General features: G+C 36.8%; 1 protein-coding gene across 3 annotated transcripts in view; it reads left to right on the top strand.

The window, feature by feature from the left end:
* Positions 1-14,268, top strand: part of UBR1 (ubiquitin protein ligase E3 component n-recognin 1) — a 66,099-nt gene that overhangs the window by 11,080 nt on the left and 40,751 nt on the right. Inside the window, exons 3-14 of one of the 3 annotated variants that reach the window (XM_064146643.1) lie at positions 1,696-1,774; positions 3,213-3,323; positions 6,360-6,490; positions 7,571-7,709; positions 9,387-9,449; positions 9,664-9,787; positions 10,813-10,917; positions 11,332-11,420; positions 12,054-12,152; positions 12,802-12,959; positions 13,394-13,493; positions 13,795-13,923. In XM_064146643.1, the coding sequence (XP_064002713.1) occupies positions 1,696-1,774; positions 3,213-3,323; positions 6,360-6,490; positions 7,571-7,709; positions 9,387-9,449; positions 9,664-9,787; positions 10,813-10,917; positions 11,332-11,420; positions 12,054-12,152; positions 12,802-12,959; positions 13,394-13,493; positions 13,795-13,923 (1,327 nt within the window). Of the gene's footprint in view, positions 1-1,695; positions 1,775-3,212; positions 3,324-6,359; positions 6,491-7,567; positions 7,710-9,386; positions 9,450-9,663; positions 9,788-10,812; positions 10,918-11,331; positions 11,421-12,053; positions 12,153-12,801; positions 12,960-13,393; positions 13,494-13,794; positions 13,924-14,268 lie in introns of those variants that run through there. The other 2 variants (XM_064146634.1, XM_064146652.1) reach the window with 2 other exon arrangements.

Raw genomic sequence — 14,268 nt, 5'->3', positions numbered from 1 at the left:
CATGGAACTTATGAGATTGGAAAATGATGCTATTGTCATATCACGTTGTAGCTTTCAGCTTACTTTAAAAGCCTAGAAAATGTCATGAGTTACCAAAGGAGTATTATTATGGCTGAAAAAATTAACCCCTTAGAATTTAGTAAATGTCAGAATGAAAGCTCTTGGAAAACTTTGAGTTAGGCATTAAGGTTTTGATCAGTGACATACTTTTCAGCTTTTTTCTAGGCATGATAGTGTTGTGTATGAATGGAGCATAGTCTTGGAAGGAGTCCTTCCCTGTTCGCTAGATACTGCATGGAGGATGTGGCATTGGAAAATGATGTGCGCTAAGGAAAGCTATCATCAAGGCAATTTAGTGCTGTGTGTCATAATTCTTAGTGAGACAGATGGCTTCTAATGCCTTTAGGGCTAAAGAAGACCATTTCACACACAGGATTGGAGTATCAGAAAGTTGAAATGGAAAAGGTATTTGCAAGCTACAGTATTACAATGCATAGTGGTGAGTGTGTAAAGGCATAAGAAGTGTGTGTGGTCTGGATTTAACATAGACGCTCATTAAGCCAAAACGAAAAAGCCTCTCTTCCAAATCAAATTAAAACCCAGTATTTTTTCTCTCCCCTCTTGGGATTTAACCTACATCCTGGGGCTATTGCTTCCTCTCTACTGCTAGGCTGGTTTCAGGGTGGCCAGGCCTGAAAACTTTCCTCCCTTAGTCCCTGGCATTAGGCCCAAACAGGCCAATATTGCGCAGAAAAAAATTAGTTGGCCTTGAAGGCTGCAGATAAGACTGAAACCATCCTCCCCGCCGACAGCAGATAAGGGAGCTCACTGCATCCAGGGATGTGCAGAGGAAGAGGTAGTCTTGCAGCCAACTTGTAAAGAGTTTGCAGGATTATAGGACTGAATAATAAAAAAAATACAATTTCCTGGGTCTGCCTCCTGGACCTTTCTGGTCTCAACTCTTTGGATTTCTTAAGGGGCAACCAGTCTCAAACTGCCACACTGCAGTGGCAGGAATCATTCTGTTCCTACTTCTGCGGAGTTGTTGTATGATAGCAAAAAGGCTGGATTTCTCAAAGGCTGGATTTCTCAAAGGAGTTTTTTTTTCTTAATTTGAGCTCCTTGCAAAAATTTAGTAGCATTTGTACAAAATGCTGTACGTACTACTGTGACTGAGGCTAGATATGCATTTGCTTTAGGCTTCTAAAGTGTTAAAAGTAGTAGACACCATAATACTAAAATCTAAATATTTTAAAATGGGCATTCTAATCTAGCAGGAATTGGCAACTTACATTTCTAATTTAAAAAAAAAAAAAGAAAATTAACCTAGTAGAAATACAGAAGAAGTTTCATTAGCCAACTAGCTACAGTTGTTGGAAACAATAATAAAGGTTACCTCAGAGTCTGTGGTTTTTAATAGGCTTATTCTTGACAACACCAGAAATACACTAGCAACAAGTTTTCTCGGTGAAAATCAAGCGTGTTTCTGAAAGAATCTGACATATACTAGGGTCATGTATCTGGTTTCAAGCCTAACAAGGTTGGCATTCATCATCTTTGTGAGACATGGAATAGCCAGCATTTTTGTAGTTGGAATCTGTTGTTAATCTCGGTGTTCTCTATTGCAGCATTTTGTGCATCGAAGTTTCATGTGTTTGTTTTGGAAAATGTTTCAGTTTCCGTTTTCTGTTGCAGAGACTGTGCAGTTGATCCAACATGTGTACTTTGTATGGACTGCTTCCAGAACAGCATTCACAAGAATCACCGGTACAAGGTAGGAAAAAAAATGTTTTAATTTGCAAATTGTGCTTGAAGTTTTGTAGATGATGCTTCAGGGATATAATAAACTGCATATAAAAAAAAAGCAATTATTACATAAAAAAAAATCATCTGGGATTTACTAATTGATTATTTTTATCTCATTTTAACTATGTGAAGTCTCTTTTGAGAGCAGTAACATTCTAATTCAAGAACCAAAGGACAAGAGAGTGTTTATGAATGCATATATTGTAAATCTCTTTAGCAGTACCACAGAAGTGTATGTCAGAGCACTAAGTTGTGACTGCAAAGGACAGTCCTGAGTCCCATTGGTACTGCCTGCAAATTTAGAATGAGACCCATTACTTGAGCACTAAGATTAGTGATGCAGTCCCTGCTTTTCCACTCTGCTCCTCTACTTTGTGTAAGCTACTTGGTGATTAGCATGGGCTATGGTGAAGTTCAAGGAAACTGTAAGTATCTATTTTTTATTGAGAAGATTCTTCTGGGACTGGATCATCTGTTCTGCCTCTCTGTTGAAGTCTTAGTACACTGATCTGAAAATCTGCTGTCAATACTGATTGTAAGACTTAACAGAACTGCTTGGACAATGTAAATATAACTTCTATACACACACATGCTCTTACATAGAGGGAAGATGAAAACCAGGAGAAATAGACAGTAGTGATTACAGAGCAATCTAAAAACTACAGAATCTTCATAGATTTATAGACTAATGTAGGTTGGAAGGGACCTAAGGAGGCCATCTAGTCCAACCTCCTGCTTAAAGTACATCTAATTAGATCAGGTTATTTTAAAACATTTCAAGTAAATAATAATTTTGTGTCTGTCTTTATTGGGTCGCTTAGGAGTTTTACAGTTATTTAAGGATTGAGTATTTGGGGTAAGCGAAGGATGATTGTTTTTGTCTGAGTTTTGTCTGAAGACTCTGCCAAAGTGAAGAGTCAGAATTTGTGTAATGAAAGAAGCAAGAACATATTTATATGCTGCTTATATCTTATTTTCTTCTGTTAGAGGTGGAAGTGATATTAAATACCTGTTCAGTATACACACATTCAGATAATTGAAAAAAATTACCATGTAATTTGTGAAGAAGGCATTAAAATATTTTGTGATTTTGGTAACAAACTCAGAAATTGGTATTATGCCATTCATGAAGTCCTTATTTACCAGGCATAGGCCTTTTCACTTTTTAATCATAAACATTTTTGCATTGGCAACTATATTTCTTCCTTTTTCTGCTCAAAAAGTTTATGTTCCCCTCTCCAATAAGCCTCCTTTTATGAAAAAAAAGAAAAAATAAGTTTTTGTGGTGACTTCTGTATTTTATAAGGAGGTGTTTCTAATTGCTTGATCTAAGTAATGCATATTTCTATTTTTCTTTGGTTTTGTGTGTGTGCCTATATCCTGTCTGAAATACGTGTGTTGCACAGATGCATAGCTCCACTGGAGGAGGATTTTGTGACTGTGGTGATACAGAGGCATGGAAGACTGGACCACTGTGTACTAAACATGAGCCTGGAGCATCAGGTTCTGCAAAAGAAGTAAGAATGAATGTAAAGAATAAATGCAGTAAATTTCGTTTATTCTTGTGTATGAAATGATTGTGTAAAGTGGGTTCAGCAGAGTCAAATCAAGATTTCCTTGGTCAAGTTCTTTTGAGTCAAACCTGTATATTAGACATCATCTCTCCAAACAAAAGGCAAAAGTATTGAAACAATTCCATGTACCTATTATGTGCATTTCTGTCTTTGATATGGAATTAAAATTGCAGTGTCTTGCACTTTGCTTATGTGTACTAATCAGTTGTTGGTTTACAAGTAATTATTTTCCCAGCAATTAATAAATCACAGGTAATTAGATGATGTAAATATTTTTTTTTCCACATTACTGACTTTTGTGATCTGTCACTATGGCTAAATACTTTTAAAGCACAGGGACTTTAGCTCTTGTGCTAGGATGTCTCACACGTAGTGGACTTCACAAAGCAGCATGTAAGTAGTTCTCAAAGAAACTCTAGGCAAATTACTTGGTTTTGGGTGATTTTTTTTTTTTTAACTCAAGAACCCTGTACTCTGGGATAATCAGGACTAAAAAAACCTTAGCATTTGCCATTGCAAATAGACCTCGAATTTCTCCTGTTTTTTATTACAGAAGTGCTGTTCTTTACGATCTGTCAAAAATCAAATGGAAACAGAGTAAAAAGCACTGGTCTTGCAGGAAAATGAGCTTTTCCTTTACCTATTCTGTCTCAAAAAATCCTGAGTCTTTGTGGATTCTGAAGACAATGAAGATAAAAATAGCTGAAGCTCCAAGAAGGAGTTGTCTGATGGCCACTTAGAGCTTGTCACTGTAAAATGTTTACCTGTTACTACTTCAGTTAAGTTTATTCTTCTGTGCAGTAGCCATCATCAGTCAGTATATGTAGATGCCCTACTAAAAGGGGCAGAATTTCAACAATTAATTGGATCAGTATAGGAGTATATAATATATGTAACTATTTGGTAGATTGCATTGCATGACCATCTTCCTTTTTCATGGTGAAGAGGCTTGTGAACATTTGGACTACTTTGTATTTTGGTCTGTTCTGAGGGTCAAGGACATCTATAATGTAGGAATTGTCTCTGCATGTAGTGCTTGTTTAAAGAAATGAGTTGCAAAGCACATTTGGAAGAGGCATCTTGCATATTTCTTTTCCAGCATGTTTTCTAACAGCAGAGAAATTTATTGCATGTTTGTCAAGCAAAAAACACTTATTTGCTGTTTGATCCTGACCAGTATTCCTTTAATGACTCCAAATGCAGAGAATATATCATGCTAGAGTGTTTGTGAACTTAGTTTGATCAGATGGGAACAGATGAGAAGAGGTATGTGTTTGCAGTATGCTTATCTTCTATGCACAACAGAAACTGGCTGCTATTTTTAAAAGGCAGATCAAACTCTAAACTTAATCTGCAGCATGACCTCCTTTTAAAAATGGGCCTTCAGTCAAGCCCAAGTTTCCAGCTACAGCACAGAAATATAAACATCTCGTTGCCTAAATGTGTTCTTAAAAACAGAAAACATTTAAGAATTTGTGTCTGGAAAAGTAAAAATACTTCCCAGGCACATCTCTTTTTTTTTTTCTTTTTTTTTTCCTTTTCCCCAAGGAAATGTGGTTGTGTGTCGCTTGAACTTCTGACATCTGAACATACTTCTGTGCATTCTTCCACAGTCATGTTTTCTGAAGCTTGGTATTGAGGCAATTGTATTTTAACCTTTTCAGTTTACACAAGATGTATCTTAATTTTATTTTACTGTGACTTCTGTTAATGTACAGGTATTAGAGGTGTCATTGAATTACTTAACTTTTCACAGTGTGAGTGGAGTCTGCACTTTTAATAGCTTATAAGTCCTTAGATGTGGTTTCCTTTTGACTTCTTCCATGGACTGAAGGAGATAAGCATATCTTACTACAAGATTCTTGTTTGGAGTATCTCTATGCTCTGTCTTTTGCTTCATGCTTGAAAAGCTGAACTCTCATTATTTTTTTCAAAAATAACCTAAAACAATCAGTTCATTCCCAACTTAGTTCTGTTAAATAATTCTTAGCACTTCAGGCTTTTTTCATTCTGTTCCAGACTTCAGGATCAAGAGAGCTCTGTCAGAGTGGGAAAAAGTAATTACTCCAAACATTTACATTCTTAATTACCAGGATCTATGTACACACAGTAGTATTTATAGATCATGATTCCATTGGTAAACAGTTTAGTTTGTGTGCTTGACTCCAAATTCTTATAATGCTTATCGGGTCAGAAAATTGTTCAGAGCTTTGGAAGCAATTGGTAGTGTAATGCACTTGTAATTCTCTTCACTAAATTGTCAGCTTTTTCTGTCATGTGGATGCAAAGGGATTTTACCTTTTTCTTTCTCTTTTTTCCTCCAAAGCAATCTGCTTCTTAACTGATTAAATGTAATTTAATAATGGATAAATATTTAAATGCTTTTAGAAAGGGTTAGTAATGTTTTGATGTCAGCAGATCACTTGATCAGCCTTTTCTGGTTAGATGGGAAATACTTGGGTTTACACAGACATTTTGAATGATTTCTGGATCTGGAGTGGGATCTTTTGAAGTAAAAGACTTCCTTGCAGCCATTCGAGATCTGTTCAAGGAGTATCATGAATATTTGACAGAATATCTGCACAAAAGAACAGGCTGTGCAGGGGAAGAATTTTTATGTGGACTGCTAACTCTTAATGCCTTCAAGTATACAGGAATCTCTTAACCAGCTTTTTGAAATTTAAGCTTAAAAGAAAAATGTTTTCCAGCACATCTGGTGAGACATTTCATAGTGTATTCATAGATGAAAACTGTCAACATTTTAAAAATGGAATGAAACTGTCAAATACTGCTGAGAACCCTTGGTATGAAACAGTTTTAAGAGAAGAAATTAGGTGGAACTTAGGTGCTTAAAAAGGATGAAATAGCTAGCTTTCTGAAACAAGTATAATAATAAGATATTCTCACAATGCTCTTCTTCCCCCCCACCACATTTCTTTACTTTTGTTTTCCCTATTAATATTATTTTCTGTTTTACAGAATTCAGAATGTCAATTGAATGAAGAAATTGTGGAGCACTCTAGGAGGGTGTTTCCCTCTGTCATAAAATACATTGTAGATATGCTTATATGGGAAGAAGAGAAGGAGCTGCCTCCTGAGCTTACAGTTAGGTAAGGAGTATTTTCTAATGCCATGAATAAAAAGTTGGAACTTGGATGATTTTGCCTGTGATATTCTCATACGTGTGCAAACATTAGTTCCAAAATTCTTGCTTGAGAAGGACTTTTGGGTATTGGTGGGAGAAAAGATAGACATGAGCCGACTATATGTGCTCATAGCCAAGAAAGCTATCCTGACCTGCGTCAAAAGCTGCATGGCCATCAGGTTGAGGGAGTGGGATTCTGACCTCTAATGTGGTGCGACCCTACCTGAAGTGCTAGGTCCTCATGCACGTGAAATTTATTGACCCATTGGGTCTGGAGTAGGGTCACAGAAATGATAGAGAGCCAGATCACTTCTGCTGTGAAGGAAGGCTGACAGTGTTGGAGTTGTTCAGCCTGGAGAAAAGGAGGCTTTGGGAGACATTATTGCAGCCTTTCAGTACTTATGTACTGAAAGACTGCAAGAAAGTTGAGGACAAATGTTTTAATGGGGTCTGATGCAGTAGAGCAAGGGGAAAAGGATTTAAACTAAAAGAAGGAAGATTTGAACTGGATCTGAGGAAGAAGTGGTTTACACTGAGGGTGGTGAAACACTGGCGCAGGCTGCCCAGAAAAGTAGCAGATGCCCTCCCTATACCTGAAACCGTTTCAGGTCAGGTTGGACAAGTATCTGCTACCTGAACTTGTTGAATTTGTCCCTGCTTATTGCAGGGGGATGGGATTAGACGACATTGAACATAAAGCACTTCATGATTCTATGACAATGGAGAAAGACTAATGAATGTAACCTTAAAAAGGCAAATGGGGTCATAAACCAGCAGACAGACAAAATAATAATGGAATAATCAGATAACTTAAAATAACTTTTGTACTTGGCACATGGTTTCTGAAGCTTTTTCTGGTATAGATGGTGAGGTTGAGTGGAGTGTATGTCTTTGACATGAGGAATGTGCTTAATTTCTTCTGTAATTTTTTTGGTATTTGACATTTTTCTTGAGCTGTTAAGTGAGCTGCTGCTTGTGTTGTACTGAACACTATTTACAGTCTCATTTTTATTCGTATGATGACTTCTTGGCTTTTTCCCAGTAGAGAGAAGGCAGACAGCTACTACTGTGTCCTTTTCAATGATGAACATCATTCTTACGATCATGTCATCTATAGCCTGCAAAGGGCACTTGGCTGTGAACTTGGTGAAGCCCAGTTGCATACCACTGCCATAGATAAAGAGGTTAGTGCATTCTGGATGTGGGACAGAGTCAATTTCTAATCATTAAGAAATATTACTGGAATCTCTTGGTCAAAAAACTTTATTTCAGGAGTGCTTGAACAAGTAGAGAGAAAGGCATGCAGCAGAGTAACTTAATCAGCACTTCCTACAATTAAGTTTTTAGATGGTATTAACTTTTCTTCTTCAAGGCAAAAATTCAATTTCTTGAGAAAGGAAGCAGCTGGTTTATCTAAAGTTGCTCTTTTGATGTTTGGTGCATTTTCTTTACCTTTTTTTTCCCCCTCAGCTGAGATTAATGCTTTATTCTGACAGTATTGGTCTGGAAAATATGCAAGTTTGCAATATGCAAGTTCAGTTATTTATCAGAGACGTATCTTACATTTCTCTCCTGGAGGAGAAGCACAATCAGTGTTTGAATTAACTTAATTGCAGTAATGGTTCTGTCACAAAAGTAAACAATTTACATTTTTGCACATAGAGAAACTTTGTCTGTAAGTGTGTATGTATGTATTTATATTTTTACACATGAACCCTCCTGCTGACAATAGAATATTTTTTAATATGCAAAGCCTCTGTCTTCTCTTTCTGTATTTCTTCAGGCATTAAGACGTTAGTTACATATCGTTAGTGTTGGTCTATAAGCAATTACAAGTCTTGTTCTGCAGCTCTTGTAATATGTGTCAATACATGCATGTTTAAAGAACTTTTGAAGGTACCTTTGATAGGAACCTAAATTTTGTATCCAGAGTCGATCACGCTTGTTTTACAAAGCATGTGCTACAAGGCAGAACTAGGTTATGTTGTTTTAGTTGTAACACTTCTGCAACAAATAGCTGCTTCCTCTCCTCTTGTGTGAAGTTCTGCTGTATGGAGACCTTGTATTGGAAGCTCCTATCTCTGATTTCTGGAGTGGATTTTGAGGTCTAAGCTGGACCTGTGTCCTGGAGACAGGGAGTTAATGTGGCTGTGTCAGGAATTACAAAAAGAGAATTAGTTTGTTTTCTTGAACACCCTGCCCCCAGACTATATACAGAACTAGTTTAGGTTTATTTACAGATTATAGCTCAATTGGGAAGTTCTTCAAAAGGATGTTATGGACAAACTTAGAGATTTAGGAAGTCAGGAAATGGAAAAGGCTAAGCTATAAAAACAGCTTTACCCCACTATCGGTCAGGCTGAGCAGAGAATTAAGAGAACAGCAGGCCTTACTTACAGAGGTGAGGTAGGTATTCAGTAGTGATCCCTTGCTAGAGTCCTCTGTGGAAGCAGCCTCCTGATGCTGCAAGCAATATCCAGTAGTCTGCATCCATGTGGCAGAAGCCCAAGGTCAGTGACAGAGCCACTAAACTGAGAAAGGTCTCTGGACATGGCTTCCACAAAACAGGGTTCGTGGAAGCAGTGCTGTGATTTCCAAAGTGGGGGGGAACGGGTAACACCCAAACCATCACATGTGTATGTGAATTTTCCTTATCTAGTAATATTAAGGTGCTTAGACTTTACTTTGTAGCTTTTATTCTAAATATAACTGTATTAATTCTGATTTGCTTCTAGATGTTTAAAAGCATGAGTGATGTTGGTCTTTGTTTTTCTTCAATGTATGAAACACAACAAGGATCAGGCTGTGACATACTAGGTTTATTTTATATTGATTTCATGCTCAATGTTTTCTTTAAACAGGGTCGTAGAGCTGTTAAGGCAGGACATTATGCATCTTGTCAGGAGGCAAAAGAAGAAATCAAGGTAACTTTGTAAAAAAAAATTGCTCTTTTTTTAAAAGAAAGAAATCAACATCACTATTATTAACACTAAAGAGTTACAGCAAGCTGTACAGTCTTCAACTTAGTTCTTCTGTGATGATTATTTTTCCTTTGGGAGAGTTATTGAGTGGTGAAGACAAAAATAAAATTTCATATTGCCTTTATTTTATATCTTCAAATATTTACCTGACTCCTAGAGGCATTCTGAAAATGTTTCTCAACGACCACTTCATGTGGAGGTTCTGCATGCTGACGTTATGGCTCACCAGAAGTTTGCCTTGCGCCTTGGTTCTTGGCTGAACAAGCTTATGAGCTATTCAAGTAAGCATAACTGATTTCTGTTATGATAAAGCCATGTCAATATTTGAATGACTAATTCTCCAAAAGAAGTGCCTGTTGTAGCGCTATGGATGATACTCCACAGTTAAAGTACTTTCACATTCCTCCTAATTGGTAAATAAATACAGTGGTACGAGTGCTGATGTCCATCAGGTATGGTTATGAACAATAATAATTTTCTGTTCCTTCTTGCTAAAATACACCTTTCCCTGCATGAGCTGTGTCTGTTCCTCTAGAAGCTTGTTATCCTCAGTTTCAGCCACATATATACTATTTTACTGAATTAATTTGCATAAAAGCTGCTTTCTTCAGTGCTGGTAGAAATCTGCAGAACATCTCCAGATATTCCAGAACAGCTGTGAAAGCTCCAGAACATCAGTTTAGGCATGCATCCTCTGTGTGAATTAATTCCTGATTAAGATTTCATGACTTTGAGTGTCAGTGAAGACAAAGAAAAACTTCAATTAAAAAATTTGTCCAGTAGTGGAAAGTTGTAATTTAAGCTTTCAAACATTTAGGTGTTTAATGATGGTTATGGTTTTAAAGATGGCTTCTGAATTTACTAATATGATTTCTGTTTTGTTGTACCTGTGTCTCGCATATTCATCTCAAAAAATGGTTTAGCAGGTATTGTATGCAAGAAAGTCTGGTCTGCACCTATCATGTAATGTTCATATAATGATCTGATGCCCTACTAGAGTCTGACTTACAGGGATATGTGTACACTTACCTAGCCTGTGCATTTCTGTGCTGATGTAGCACATCAGCTTTGCAATGCTGTCTAAATGCTTCTCATTTAAAACTGCTTTTCTGCATGACTCGATTTATTAAATAAAATAGATAATAATAGGAAGTAAATAATTTAAGGTTTTGGGCATATATTCAGGGAGGAAATGTTGAAAAATAATTAATACTTACATGTGGTTTTTTTAAAGAACAGAATTTTGTAATTTTTAGTTTGTTGGCTTATTTAATTCTTGTACAAATGAACAAACTTATCTCTGTAGGTGACTTTCGCCAGATCTTTTGTCAAATATGTCTCCAAGAAGCTAGATCTGAAAAGCCATGCTTCATAAGCAAGTTGATGCTGTGGGATGCAAAGCTTCATAAAGGTTTGTGATCCACGTTGCTATAAACTGAGGAGACAAATTGATTTTTTTTGTGTGGGGAACTAATATATAAAAGTACCCAAGTGTGATGCAGGTGGAGTTAAATTTCATAATAGGTTCTTATATTGTGGGTTTTATACAACTTAAATTTTAACAGCTGAGACAATTGGTATTTTGGTTGTGTGTTTGCCTCCTGAATTTTTCCTGGTTTGTCTATGTTGAAGAATCTTTTCACAAAAGGTAGCCTGAGTGACCAATAAATGTTAAAAATACAGCACCACCCTGACATTAATAACTTTGTTTACTTCAAGGCTTTCGGTTATTTTAAATTTTAATTAATTAGTCTGTTTCTTTTCACACAAAAGTCTGCATCTTAGTGCAATGAAGTGACATGCATTTGTATTGGCTTGTTCACAGGGGCAAGGAAAGTTCTTCATGAACTTATCTTCAGTAGTTTTTTCATGGAAATGGAATACAAAAAACTTTTTGCTATGGAATTCGTGAAGGTAAATGCTTACTTTTATGCTTTGAATTTTTACTAGCTGTGTGAAACCCTAAGCTGAGAATTGTGTAGCTTTTGAGGTGGCAATTGAACTGCAAGGAAACTGGTCTTTTTAATAGTTGGATAGAGTAGATAATAAATACACAAAACAGAGAGCAAAGTGTTTTGTGGGGGTATTTTTTGATTGTTTTAGGGTGAGACTTCTTAATCCTGTTAAATGGCAGACGTGATTGTTTTCTCTTGCCTTGCTTGTCATATATGTCTTTCATAGACAGCTGTTGAATCCATGCAGTTCACTTCCTGAGGAAGATTTATTATGAAGCTAGGCAATGATTCTTTTGATACTTTTCTCAGATAAGTCTTTCTTTTGGGAAAATTGGTTGGAAGATTAAGAATTATTTTGGTTCCAGTCTGACAGTACAGTATAATTTGTGCTTATCTTCACTTTTAAGGCAGTGTGATATATATTCAATGGCTTCAGTGTGTTGAGGCCATTGTGCTGGTTTTGTTGTTTCAACTGCTTTTATCAGAAAGGAGAGTGGTCTTTGAGATGTAATTCTTGCAAATAAAAAAGAGGAACACTTTTGATGAACACTCACTACATTTACTTAATTTCCTCAATATTCTCTTTTCCTAGTATTACAAGACATTGCAAAAAGAATACATCAGTGATGATCATGACAGAGTTCTCTCTGTGACAGCGCTCTCAGTTCAGATGTTCACTGTACCTACTCTGGTATGTGACGCCTGTCTCTGATGGAAATGCAAGCTAAAGTTTAGAATTGCTAGCAGTACCACCTTGGCAGACTGCTGCACTTAGTAGAGAGTCTTTATGCGTTGTTGAAAATTAATTATTCTGAGATTTGTTGGAGCCAGTGTGAAAGTAGAGCTTCAGCTTGTGAAAATTGATTACGAGAGTGCGAATAAATAGAAGTTCTGGGACAGCCTTGTTCTGTGCATTAATTTTTGTGATGTAAAATCACATCTAGCTTAAGTAAATTCAAAAACATGAGGGAAAAGGGGGCAAAAAAAAGATTAAGCGTCTTTTATGTGGGGTGCGGTGATGTTAAAACCTGAAGTGGAGAAAGTATAACTGTAGCCTTCAGAAGTTACGGCTTTTGCTTGAAATGATGATGTCAAAGTCCTATTTCTACTTGATCCTTCTAGAAGAAAATAGTATGCCTGTTACATTGAAGCTGCCAGAATGAGCAAACATGTAAACTGATAGAAATACCCAATAAGTATTATGGAATTGTTTTGTAGCTTGTTGTATTTACAAATGCTTAAATCATTTCTAGCAGAAAAGACTGAATTGAAAGGAAAAATGATTTTGACTGTTGTCTTCACCACAAATAGGAAGAAAATGTTAAATTTTCTTCTTGCAGGCCCGACATCTTATTGAAGAGCAAAATGTAATCACCGTCATTACAGAGACGCTGCTAGAAGTGCTTCCAGAATACCTAGACAAGAATGACAAGTTCAACTTTCAAGGTTACAGTCAGGACAAACTGAATCGGGTATATGCTGTAATATTTGATCTAAGGTAAGTGTAACTCTGAGAAGCTAGAGCATTTCTTGAAGTAAAAACACAGTAGAGGAGGCATTTTCAATTCAGGAATTGGATGATAAAACTCCTTCAAAAATACTTCTAAAACCAAGCCCCTAGACACGTGAAACTTTAATGTTTTATCTTTTCAGTGGAAATTTAAAATGTGCAAATACAGAAAGTATATTCCATACAGATATTTTTTGGAGATTCACACTGATATAATGCAATCCAACAATTCCATTAGTAAACAAAATATATGTAATTTGGGACAGTGTGGACAATCTGGCTTCTGTTCTGTTATTGTTCTTGGGAAGGTGTAAGATGTAATATGATGCAGTTGATTATTTTAATCTAAAGAGCACTTCAAATACAAGTGTAAGTAGAAGAGAAGGTTGACCAGAAGATGATAATGGTTTTTTTTGGGACAGGTATGTCCTAGTCAGCAAGCCTACGTTATGGACAGACCGTCTGAGGGATCGTTTTTTAGAAGGATTTGTTTCTTTCCTAAGGATTCTTACTTGCATGCAGGTACGAGACCTATAAAACAATTCTTTCAAACATGCTGTTATATTACAGTGGTTTTTTTGGCTCATCTCTTTGTCCACAACAGTATTGTGCAGTTAAACATGCAGTTAGGATGGTAAATTGTTCAATCCCTGTCTTGGGTGGTTGAAAAAGTACAGTTTACTGTATAGAAGTAAAATTTATCAACCTTGGCTAAGTGTAGCTGAACAACCTGCATTTTACCTTTTTCTGATGAAATTTTTTGTAATTTTAAGCCTGTGATCACTGCTTGTGCTTAAGTCATTCTGTGGCATCTCCATTTTAGGGAATGGAGGAGATAAAAAGACAGATTGGTCAGCACATAGAGGTGGACCCTGACTGGGAAGCAGCCATTGCTATACAGATGCAGCTCAAGAACATTCTTTTGATGTTCCAGGAGTGGTGTGCCTGTGATGTAAGTACATGAGTTGTATGAGATTCTTACACGTGTGCCTTTTGTGAATTTTTGAGTGCATCTCAAATACTTGAGAGACCTCAATAGGCTGGATGGGTGGACAGAGGCCAATGGGATAAGATTTAACAAGGCCAATTGCAGGGTACAACACTTTGGCCACAACAACCCCAAGCAATGCTACAGACTGGTGACAGAGTGGCTAGAGAGGAGACGGGAGGAAAGGAACCTGGGGGTATTGGTAGATAGTAGCTGAACATGAGCCAGCAGTGTGTCCAGGTGGCCAAAAGAGCCAATGGCATCCTGGCCTGGATCATGAACAGTGTGGCCAGTAGGGCAAGTTATTCT

This window comes from Pogoniulus pusillus, chromosome 1 (genome assembly GCF_015220805.1).
Source record: "Pogoniulus pusillus isolate bPogPus1 chromosome 1, bPogPus1.pri, whole genome shotgun sequence".
Lineage (NCBI taxonomy): Eukaryota > Metazoa > Chordata > Aves > Piciformes > Lybiidae > Pogoniulus > Pogoniulus pusillus.
This window is presented reverse-complemented; position numbering and strand designations above follow the sequence as displayed.